General features: G+C 32.0%; 1 protein-coding gene across 29 annotated transcripts in view; it reads left to right on the plus strand.

Annotated features, from left to right (window-relative positions):
* The first annotated feature begins 1,362 nt into the window (after positions 1–1,362).
* Positions 1,363–12,439, plus strand: part of LOC114327495 (uncharacterized) — a 677,364-nt gene continuing 666,287 nt past the window's right edge. For 19 of the 29 annotated variants that reach the window (XM_050648865.1, XM_050648867.1, XM_050648885.1 and 16 more), the window contains exon 1: positions 1,364–1,510. In XM_050648865.1, the coding sequence (XP_050504822.1) occupies positions 1,501–1,510 (10 nt within the window). In that variant the 5' untranslated portion in view covers positions 1,364–1,500. Of the gene's footprint in view, positions 1,511–12,439 lie in introns of all 29 variants that reach the window. The other 10 variants (XM_050648893.1, XM_050648887.1, XM_050648888.1 and 7 more) reach the window with 2 other exon arrangements.

The following is a 12,439-nucleotide window of genomic DNA, read 5'->3' on the forward strand; positions in this document are numbered from 1 at the left end:
TGGAGACAAATTCGATATCAAATAGAGATTGCTCTGGCAGACCCCGAGTTAGCAATTAGCAACAGAATAGATATATCAGAATTTCCATTCGGAGAAATTCTTCCGTCTCTACCAGTTCTCTAAAGAGGCTTCAGACATGCTACATGAGTCCTAATTTCGTTGGCTACAGTCAGAAGAAGAATTTTAGATTCAGGTTTGAGGAATCGTCGACCAATAAGAGATCCTCAGCTACGACCTAGACATGTTTTGCATGTCTCCAGTGGGCTCAAGAACACATACAACTTCCTCAACAGTTTTTGAATTTTGTGCTTTTTCGGACGAGATCAGAATCTCTCTAAATACAGATAGCGAGCGAATTCGTGTTTGGTGAGAGCCAATAAGAGCTGCACAATTAGTAAGTGCCTGTCCTGTACTTCCTTTTTCTGGTGACAGTGTTATGTTTTGGGCAGGTATTATCACGGAATTGGTTTATTGACGGGAACCTAACAGGACAGAGATACATGAAACGGATTTTAGAACCTCACGTGAGATTATGACGAGGAGCTGTGGGTGAAAATGTTGTATTTATGGGTGTGATAATGCCCACCCACATAGAATTCAAGCGGTAAATGACTATCGTAAGGCAGAAGGTATTCGCCGTTTGGAGTGGCCTGCGAAATCTCCAGACATGAACCAAATTGAATGTCATGGGAGATGCTCTCCAGAACTGTTCACGCATGAAGGAATCCCGCTAGAATACGTCATGATTATAATTGCCTGTATACAGAGGAATAGTTATACATTTTAATTATAAATAAATTTTTCGATTTTTCAAATGCTTCGTTTCTTGAGGATGTAAAATATTGCGGAAAGAAAATATGTATTAGAAGAAAAACAACTTTGAAACTGATTATCTGCAATATCGCATGATGAAGTCATAAATTTCCAGTTATTAACTGTTGTATGAGCTTGTAACAGATTATAAAAATATTTTAACAAATAGATTAATTAAAAATTCTGTTTTACGACCGTATAAATGTAATGCTGACATCCGAAACATCGTAAAACGAAGAGATGTTATCAGAAGACAACCATTCTAAGGTCAGTTTTAATTGAGCCCATCTAAAAATAACAAACTCTTGATTTTGTACATCTCACAATTAATTCCTTGAGTTAATCACCTTTCTAATTGCAACATTTAATGATAAAATATTATTTACAATTACCCCATGCACTTCTTTATTAATTTGTAATTGTGGTTGGTTGATATAAGCGCGCATCTAGCGATTTGCACGGTGCATTTTTATCAGTGTATCCGAACAAGCAACTTCGCGGCATTCTCACATAAGCGCGTTAGCCAATCCGCGTCAACCTTTCATGGCCACAGAACAAACTCAAGACGTCGATCGCTAAACCTCAAGTCGAACTGTTCAGTCTAACTTAAGACTTTCTCGTGAGTAGCGCGATCGCCCGACGAAACACCGTGGAGTGATAGGGCCCCTAGCCCTGGCGAAAACTGCCATGGCGACTGGTAAGTGTCAAAATTAAGCTAAGGATACTAATCAACCCTTTCCTGCTGACCCTCCGATCCTGCTTCGCGCTCGGACCAACAGTGACAGTGTGACCCTTCGCAGGAATAGTGATATAAGGACTTTGAGTGATGTGCTTTGTGCGAATTCGCGGACGAATTCGTCCTGCAGGATATCTCGCAGGACATATGGTTGCAGGACAGTGCGATAGTGGTGGTCCGAGCACAAGTATCCTTGAGTTCTTTCTAACCATATTTCCTCCTTTTAAAACAATTTTACTAACTTTTTTTGGCGGTTTATTTAGCGATGAGTAAAGATTTTGATATGATTAGAACAGAAACCCTGCAGTTAGTTTATATGCAAAGATATTAACGGTAGAGTGGAAAAGAAACTCTGATATTTCGCAAACTATTGGATAATATTACTATTATGCTATTTAGCTCGGAAAAGTAAGACTTTTCTCAGGACTGTGATAAAACCAGGTATCTGAAATTGTTTTTAGTTATTATAGGCCTATATAAAGAAAAATTATACGTTTCCTGCAGAGATTTCGTCTTCTTTTTTTAATTATTAACAATTTAGTATAAAAAAATACATTTCTTTTCGATTTTTTGCTTATCATTAAGAAATTTAATATTTGAGGTAAAATTACAAACCTTTATATATATTTGAAAACATAAAACAAGCTGAAGCCCAATAAATGACCGTTTTGGAGTTTAATTTCCAGGGGCAACTCCGAATTGCATGAAAATTTGGATTTAGGGTCTACTTACCCTCCACTTCAAAGTTGAATTTGTGCCGTTGGCTGCTTTTACTTGGGGGGTGACATGTGACATTTACCCCTTCTCGGGGGGTGAAAAACGCGTGTTTAAAATAAGGCCGGAAATGGATAAATTGACTTATTTTAAGCACCTTTTGTTCTATAAAATTTTTTACGTAAATCAATACTTGTTATTCGCGATATAAAATGTTGATTTTTCGACAAAAAAACTACGTTTTTAGACCGTTTTTCCCAAATAACTCAAAAAGTAAATATTTTATCAAAAAAAATATTTTTAGCAAAAGTTTAGCCTATAAAAAAAAACGAAAAAAATGGTGTACCAGTAAAGTCTACAAATTGAGTAGAAACAAAGTTGTAGCTCATGAAAAATACGTTCTTATTCGTCAAATTCCAAATCGAATAATTCAATGCGAAATCACCGAAGAAAGAAGCGTTTTTCGGGAAAACCTTATTAACATTTTTAAAGTATCCAAAAAAGCTTATTATTTGTTTTTTACAAAAGTTTACAGCATCAAAAATAAACGAGTTACACTGAAAAAAATGTTGGCCTCTTTTTTTTTTGGTACAAAAAAATCGTGAAACCTCCCTCTATTTAGCACCCCAAAATAAAATTAATCGTTTGGCTTTACCATCTATTTTAACTGTATGTGTATTGTTTATATGATCTGTAAGTTTCATTGGTTTGAAGTGCTTATTTTTAAAAACATTTGGTTTTATACTTAATAAAAAAATTTTCTAAAAATTTTTGAAAAATTTAATTTTTTCAAAATAACTTAAAAAGTATTAGTGATAAGAAAAATCTTAAACAGTAGAAAATGTAGGTTTTGCTGTTATAAATCTGCTAGTTTATTTTGTTTCTCCGTAAGACAAAAATTGGTTAAGATATGGCTGTTCAAAATTTGCATACACTCATGATTAATGACCCATTCAAGCTTTCTCAGTTATAACCCTTTCAAAAATAAACACTTTAAACCGGTGAGACTGACAGATCATATAAAAAATAGATAGGTAAGTAAATTGTTTGTAAAGCGGTAGCGATTAATTTCATTTGGGGAGCTAAACACGGCGAGATTTTCATGTTTTTTTACAAAAAAAAGGGCCAACTTTATTTTGAGCGTAACTCGCTTATTTTTAATGCTGAAACTTTTGTTAACAATTAAAACAAAGTTTTTGATAAACACCTTAAAAAAGTTTAAATGGGGTTTTTCCGAAACGTGCTTAATTTTTCGATGATTTCACCTTGAAATATTCGATTTGGAATTAGACGAATAAGAACGTATTTCAAGCTACAACTTTGTTTTTATTTGATTGATAGACTTTACTGATTTGTGTTTTTTGGACAATTTTTTTTAAGTTTTTATAAGTTACACTTTTGCTAAGGATATTTTTTTCGATAAAATATTTACTTTTTGAGTTATTTGCGAAAAACCGTGTGAAAACGTAGTTTTTTGTCGAAAAATCAACATTTTCAATGGCAAATAACTCGAAAAGTATTGACTTACGTAAAAAACTCTATAGAACAAAAGTTGCTTAAAATCAGTAAATTTATCCATTTCCGGTCTTATCTTGAACGTATGTTTTTTCACCCCCCGAGAAGGGGTGACTGTTACCCCACAAGTAAAAGCAACCAACGGCACAATTTCAACTTTGAAGTGAAGGGTAAGTAGAACCTAAATCCAAATTTTCATGCAATTCGGAGTTGCCCCTGAAAATTACACGGTATCGCCGAATTTCCCGTTCATTTACTGGGCTACTAGTGGCGGTTGCCAAAATTTGGAAAATTAACTCAAAATCGATTCTTCGAAAACTGCAAAATAAGGCAAAATCTTCATTGTTTATAACTACTGGAAAAATCAAGCTAGATGTTTGTTATCGCGTCCAAAGTTGGGTAATATTGTCCCTAATAGAGCCTCAAAATTTTAGATCGATCCATAATTTAGTTTAAAGGATATTATATTTGTTTATTCCTGAGACCTTTTTTGCAATAATTAGTCACAACATGATAAAGATACGGTAATTTTACGCATACCAAAAAACTTTTAAGAGTAAAACTATTATATTTATTAAAAAATTAAAAAAAAAGATTTTTTACTACGCCAAACCCATCTGCAAAATTATAGTTACTTTTAATTTATAAATAGTGCAGTTACTAAAGGTTTTCACCTTCGATTTCGTTGAACCTCCATCGATTTTCATGAAAATTGGTGAGTAATTAGAGGATACCTCAAGGAATAAAGGTGACATTATGCCAACTTGCGCTTTTACCCTGGGGGTGGATGCCACCCCTTCTCGGCGTGAAAATTATTTTTTAAAAATTATACCATAAATCGATAGAGGGGTATTTTGTAAGTAAAATTTGTTATATCTTATAGTTATTAAGGTACCAAGGATATTATAAGGATAATAACGCTTGAGGTTAATGGTGTATAGACCGAGGGCCTTCGGCCCGAGGTATATACGTTGACCAAAAGCGTTATTATTATAATACCCGTGGTGCCTTCAACGTTTAATGTCCGACTAAATTATTCTTTATATGCAAAAAATTTGAATGAATTTTGAATTATTTAGTTTTCAAATAAGTACATTTACCAGAAATATTCGTAACGTAATTGTGGTAACCATAGTTTTACTTAGAGTTTTATTTGTCAACTTGACAGTATTTAACTCGTTATTTAAATTTAATAGGTCCTAGGGCGCTATATTTCAATAACACGACCTTGGGCGTTATCTCGTACTTAATAGACTTCGAAATAATGTCATTATTTGTCAAATAATAGACCAGTCGGACATTAAAGTTATTAACATAAATCAATAGTTTTTGAGTTATTAAAGATTTATTATTTTTTCGTAAAAAATGCATCTTTTAAAGCGGTTTTTCATGTATAACTCAAAAACTATAAGCTTTTAAAAAAGTTATTAGTAGCGAAATTGAAGACAATAAAAAAATTGAATACGCTCCCCACTTAAATAACTAACATAATGTTAATTCAAAGTGAGTTATGGGCAATTGAATGTATATTTTTTTCGACGAGTACTCAAATCTAAGTATTCAAGCTTAAATGACGGGAAAATGATGCATTTTATAAAATATACCTGCTACATACTTGTCAAAGTACTTTGGAATACCTATCAAATGAGCTACAGAAGAAGTTAATAGCATCAAAATTAAGCAAGTTATGATGAAAATAAGAGAAACCTTTCGATTTTTTTAGGAAAAAGTGAAAAATACAACATACCCCATTTCCACAAAAATTAAAATTTATAGTATTCCTTAGAAGGATTTCTTTATAAGTAATGATTTAGACAATTTTGACTGGTTTAATATGCATATTTTTGAAAAAAGATGCAATTTAAAAAAATCATTATTTTTAAAATTATAGTAATTTTCACATTCTTTTGATAATAACTCCAAAAATACTGAATATACGTAAAAATGATATATAATTAAATTTTAGTTTTTTCCGTACCAAATATTTTACCTGTTTTACTATTTCTGTAGGGTAAAAAATAACCGAGATAGAAACGTTTAAAACTTAAATTTTGCTGTGAGAACCATGTAACCGGTGCCCTTTAACCTTTTATTTTAAAAAAAGGGGTTTAAAATATTAAATTCAACGTGGTTTAATAGCCCTTGGAAATAAATTTTAAAGTTTTTGTAGGTTAACCTAATATCGTAAAAATTAACGGAGTTATTAAAAAAAAGCAATAACATTTTTTGGAAAAATATTTAAAACATAAATTTTGAAAAATTTTTGGAGCGTAAATTTTAATGCTACCAGCTTTTCGAGACTTATTTCATAGCTATTTTTAAGTACTTTGACAAATTTTTAATAAGTTTTTGTTATAAAATCCATCATTTTCCCGTTATTTAAGCTTGAATGCTTAGATTTGGGTACCTACTCGCCGAAAAAAATATACATTAATTTACCTATAACTCACTTTTAATTAATGTTAAAAGGTTTTTCTAGTAAAGAGTTCATTTCGTTTTTTATTAGCTTCAATTTTGTTAATAATAACTTTTTGGCAAAAATTTATAGTTTTTGAGTTATTGATGAAAAATCGGTTAAAACATGTATTTTTCTCACGAAAAATTAAAATCTTTGATCTTTAATAACTCAACAAGTTTTGTTTTATTTTAATAACTTTCTATAACAAATTTTGGTTAGAATTTGTGCGTCCACTCCTAGGTGGAATCCACCCCTAGGGTAAAAGCGCAAGTTGGCACCATGTCACCTTTGTTCCTTGAGATATCATCTAACCACTCACCAATTTTCATGCAAATCGATGGAGGTTCAACGAAATCGGAGGTAATAGCTCATATCCACTGTCAGTGACTGCACTAAAACAAATAGAATAACTTTTAAACTATTGCTCATGGATATTGACATTAAAAAAACTGATAATTTTTACAAAATTTTGAATATATACAAAGTTATTCTGAAAGGATTAGATAACAAGTATAATTATGTTTTTAATTCCCGGTTAATTTGTTTATAAGATTTAAAAAAGAATTTATTTTTTATTTAAAGGTAAATACTTAAATTTTTATTATACGCACAATATTTATTGAAATAAAATAAAAAAATTAGAATTAACAAATCTCAATTAGTTAAACAAATTACATTGGTTATTTATTAATAATTTTTTAAAGTATTGCATATTTTTAATATATGCAAAAAGTACCTATATATGTATAGGGCTTTTCATCGATTGTCATTTGTTTCGAGCTTCTGTCATATGTTGTACAATCTGTGCATAATATTAATATACACGAATTATACGACATATGACAGAAGCTCGAAATAAATGACTGTGAATGAAAAACCCTTTTGAAAAAACATCAAAATACAAAAGTTAAATGAATCTCAACATTAGCCTTCCATTTAACATCAGCAATCCGATACCTTATTCTGACAAATCTATATAACTCTTAATTATATTTATTAACGATTCAAAGATAAAAATTTAATCATCTGTATAACAAAATTCTGTGGTGAAGAGATTGTTTGTCTAATGTCATCTCCCTCTCCACACACACAAACATAATCCAAATATCTTCTTCTCATCAGCATACGACAAAAAAAATTAAATTTCTCATATTGTAACAATTATTATACGCCATGAACAAATTTAGAAGTCCATCTTCTTTTTCTGCGATTTTTATAGAAACCTGAACCTATCGATAAAGATTCTTGGTGGATAAACTTGGATTTTTATGGCATAATTAACGGATATTTTGTTAACTATACAACTAGTTCGCTTCTAGCGATTTCAACATACCTATATAACTTGCTTGAAGAACTTGTTTGACTTGACATTTTTTACATCCAAATGTTTGCCGTCTAAGATTTTGCACTACGTTATATAAGGAACAAAATGGAGATGGTATCTTGATGATAATATTTTTTATGTGAAAACCAATTTTAACGGCTACGAAACAAACTTTTATTGATGTAATTATAAAGTTGACACATAGTTATAAAATCGACGTGCATAGAGGCCTGACAAGATCTGCTATAAAATTGCAATATGATGTGTTAACAAAAATGAAAAAGTATTAATACTAGTAGTATGTGTCATTACAGCGACTGGTAAATTTGTCTTCTTCTTTACGTGTTTTTCCAAGAAATACTTGGTTAAAGTTGCAGTAAAACCACTCTCAAATGCTTGGCATGATGTTATTTTACACACATATCTTTCACACATAACATGTTTTTCACACATAGCTTTCCTTTAATGCCTTCCTTTTTTCATTCTTCTGACAAAAATAACACTTTTCAAAAATTTAGAGGCAAAGGTGCCAAGGGAATATTGAACCTGAAATTATATTTACCATAAAGAACACAAAACTTGATTTTCTTGGCCACTTGCTTAGCCCTTCAGACACAAGATATGAGTCCTTACAGTTTATAATGCGAGAAAAGATACTTGTATGAAGACGCATAGTAGATTACAGAAAATCTTGGCAGCAGAACCTTCGTGGATGGTTCCGAATGACATCGCAGCAGTTCCTAAAGTGCAAATAGCCATGCTGATCAACATCTTCAGGAGCCGCTGAATGCAAGAAGATTAATGATATCAATAGGATAAGAATAGTATTTGGCCTAAGAATTAATCAAAGTTAACCTATTATTAGAGAGGTACCAGAGAGGCATTTTTCTCCTTCAACGTGCTAACACAGAGATGTTTGGATGTTAACCGTCCTCTTTACGTCTGTTTTATAGACTACAATAAAGCGTTTGATAAAGTAAAACATGATCGACTCATGGAAATTCTAAAAACTAAAAACCTAGATGAAAGAGATTTAAGACTAATAGCACACCTCTATTACAATCAGCGAGCAATAGTAAGTATTGAAAAAGAAACATCTGAAGAAATGGAAATAAAGAGAGGAGTCAGGCAAGGCTGCATACTATCACCTCTATTATTTAACGCTTATTCTGAACGGGTAATGCGAGAAACTCTGGAAGATGAAACAGTCGGTATAAGAGTAAAGGGAGTCTTAGTTAACATCGTCAGATATGCAGATAATACAGTAATAATAGCCGATAGTTTACAAGACCTGCAAAGACTAATGAGTAAAATCGTAAGGTTTAGTAGGGAGTACGGACTCTCTCTCAATATCAAAAAGACGAAGTTTATAAAAATTAGTAAAAACAACCATAATACTAACGAAATCTTGATAGTAGAGGGCCAGCAGATCGAAATAGTAAAAAAGTACACTTACCTAGGAACACTTATAACAGAAAATAATGACTACACTGCAGAAATCAAAGTCAGAATCGAAAAGCACGTTCTAATTTTATGAAAATGAAAAAGGTCCTATGTAGCAAAGATTTAACATTAGCTCTTAAAGTACGCCTAACAAAATTTTACGTATACAGTGGACACTAGGGAGTGGATGTTAATGTAAAGACAATGAGATGACTTAACGCCTTTGAAATGTGGACCTACAGAAGAATTATGAGGGTTTCCTGGGTAGATAGAGTTACGAACAATGAAGTACTGAGGAGAATAGGTAAAGAGAAGGAAGTTTAACTTACAAATAGAGAAAGAAAACTATAGTATCTCGGACATGTGATGCGGGGCGAGAAGTATGGCATCCTGCGACTCATAATGAACCTGAGAACCTAAGAGAATGGTTTGGATGCAGCTCAAAACAACTATTTAGGGCTACTGCCTCAAAAATTAAAATAGCTATGATGATTGCCAACCTCCGTAGCGGAGATGGCACCTGAAGAAGAAGAACCTACTATTCTGCAATACTAGGCCCTCCAGCATTAATATCTTGCCCTGTACGAAGTTAGTTACACCTATTAACTTGGCAGCACTGTACTAATAAAAACTTTTTCTTCTTCATCAACAGTTTTCAATCCACCCTTGATTGTAGGGCTTTCACAATTACTTCCATCTTCATGCTATTAAAACTATATCATCTGCAAACCTCAAATGGTTTATGATCCGTCGATGTTTATACCCTTGCTGTTCTAATTCTAATTTCTTAAAAATTTCTTCTAGCGCAAGGGTGAATAGTATGGGGGAAATGGTGTCTCCTTGTCTCACTCTCATGGGATTCGTACTTTCGTTCAGCTTTATTTGTATGGTGACATTTTCGTATATATTTTTAATCACATTAGTGTATCTTAAATCCAAACTTGCGTTTTCTAGAGATTCAAGCACAAGCCCAGAATTCGATGCAGTCGAATGCTTTTTGAAAATCCACAAACGCCATATGAATTGGAACGTTATACTCGGTACATTTTTATGTTAGTAGTTAGTATTCTTACGGTGTGCAAGTGGTCTATGGTACCATATGGTACTAAATGAAGAATAAATGGTACTGATAAGATAAAATTACGTATTTGTCGTTGAAATTTTTTTTATTTTTTATCAAATTTTGTGTGATTTATGCCGTTATTCCTTTATTTTACAGCTAAATTTGTTATTGTGCGATTTCTAACAATCGTACCTATCTGATGCGATAGAAACAGCAACATACTATTATTAGAATATGGTCGATTCAGTTTTAATTGAAATATAGATTAACATTTTTGAATGGTTGTGATTAAGAAGCAATTTAGAAAGTGAAAATATTTACGTTAATGATACTTGTTTTAACAGTTTCACATAAAGAACTTAATTAGCTAAAGGCTGGTGTCAGGTCAACGTTTGGTTAGTTTCAAAATATATGTAAACAATGTAATAGTTTTCCAATTTTTTTAATGATTATGATGTAGGTATGTATGTAAGACTTAAAATTTTTTACTCAAATAAAAAATTAAAAAGGGGAGCGAAAGGTAGAGTTTCGCATAAAGAACTTAATTAGCTAAAGGCTGGTGTCAGGTCAACTTTTGGTTAGTTCCAAAATATATGTAAACAATGTAATAGTTTTCCAATTTTTTTAATGATTATGATGTAGGTATGTATGTAAGACTTAAATTTTTTACTCAATTAAAAAATTAGAAAGGGGAGCGAAACGTCAGATGAGGTAGAGTAGAGCAGCGGTTCTCAACCTTTTTGAGTCATGTACCACCTACAATTCTTTTTATTATTTTTGGTATCACCTGTATTTTTAGATCGTATTATCAAGACATACGAAGTACTACGATTTTTAATTTTTATTGTGTTTTGTGTACCACTACAAATAATGATATAATGATATGTACCACCAGTGGTACATGTACCACATATTGAGAACCGCTGAAGTAGAGTATTTAAGAAAGAATCGGGAACATACTGATGATCACAGTATCAGATAGAGAGACATCAGTGAAAAAGACAAATTAAATACTATGTTCAAAAATGTATACAAGAGGTCTTTATCTTAAAATAATAGATGGAAAGAAACTCTTATAGGTCTATTTTTGTAAAGATGTAAAGATGGCAATTTTATCAGTTTGTATATCTAATAAAATTGACAGTTATATATAATAATAACAAATTATAGCCAATTTGCCTCTCAGTATAGATAACAGCAGTGCTGATAAGATGCATCCCTGTCTAACCTCACGAAGAATTTAAATTGATTCAGAAGTATCTAGGCCAATAGGTACTGACATTAGTTTGCTGGGTTTGCTAGTGCCTCTCTTGTTCCAAGATTATTATGGGAACCAAATTGCGTATCAACAATCTCTCCTTCGATTCTAGCATAAATTCTGAAGTGAATTATCCTAAGAACAATTTTTAAAATGTGAGTCATAGGACTGATTGTCTTATAGTCGAAGCACTTTTTAGCATTTCCTTTTTTTGGAAGCATTACAAATAGAAAGGTAAGCCAATCTATGGGTATTTTCCTGTTTCGTATACTTTATTATAAGGATAAGTTTAGAGATAAACAACAGGGTTTTCGTACTGAAAGATCGTGTACAGATGCAATATTCGTCATAAAGCAAATTACTGAGAAATCACTAGGATGTAATAGATCAGCATTTAATGTCTTATTGACTTGAAGGAAGAATTTGACAGAGTAAGACTCAATGATGTAATCTATCTTCTGTATAATAGAGAAGTCCCCCTAGATATCATAAAAACCATTGAAATATCCACGAAAATAACAAAATGGAAGTCAGAATAGATGGACAACTTACAGAACCTATCGGCAGAGAAATAAGACAGGAATACTCATTGAGCCGTATGCTCTTCAATTTAATTATGGATGAAATAATCAAAAGCGTCAACAAAGGAAGATGATACAGAAAGGGAAACAAAGAAGTAAAAATACTTTTTAACGCAGACGGCGCAATATTGATAGCCCAAGATGAAGATATTCTGCAAAGATTAGTCCACAGATTTAACATTAAAGCAAAATAATTCAATATGACAATTTCATCTCAGAAAACTAAAACAATAGTAATCAGTAAAGAACCACTCAGATGTAACATAGAAATTCATGGTATCTGTAATGGAAATAAAATACCTTGGAAATACATTGTCAAACTACGTATAGACCTGGACAAAGAAGTGAGAAATCAACTACAAAAAGAAATATACTGGCAGGATGTCATGGCAGGATGTCTTAATAACACTATATGAGATGAAATCAAAAATTTATAAAGCCAGTGTACGATCAATAATGACATATGCATCAGAAACAAGACCCAATACAGCCACAACACAAAGACTACTAGCAACGGCAAAGATGAGAGTAGTG

The sequence above is a fragment of the Diabrotica virgifera genome, chromosome 4 (assembly GCF_917563875.1).
Source record: "Diabrotica virgifera virgifera chromosome 4, PGI_DIABVI_V3a".
NCBI lineage: Eukaryota > Metazoa > Arthropoda > Insecta > Coleoptera > Chrysomelidae > Diabrotica > Diabrotica virgifera.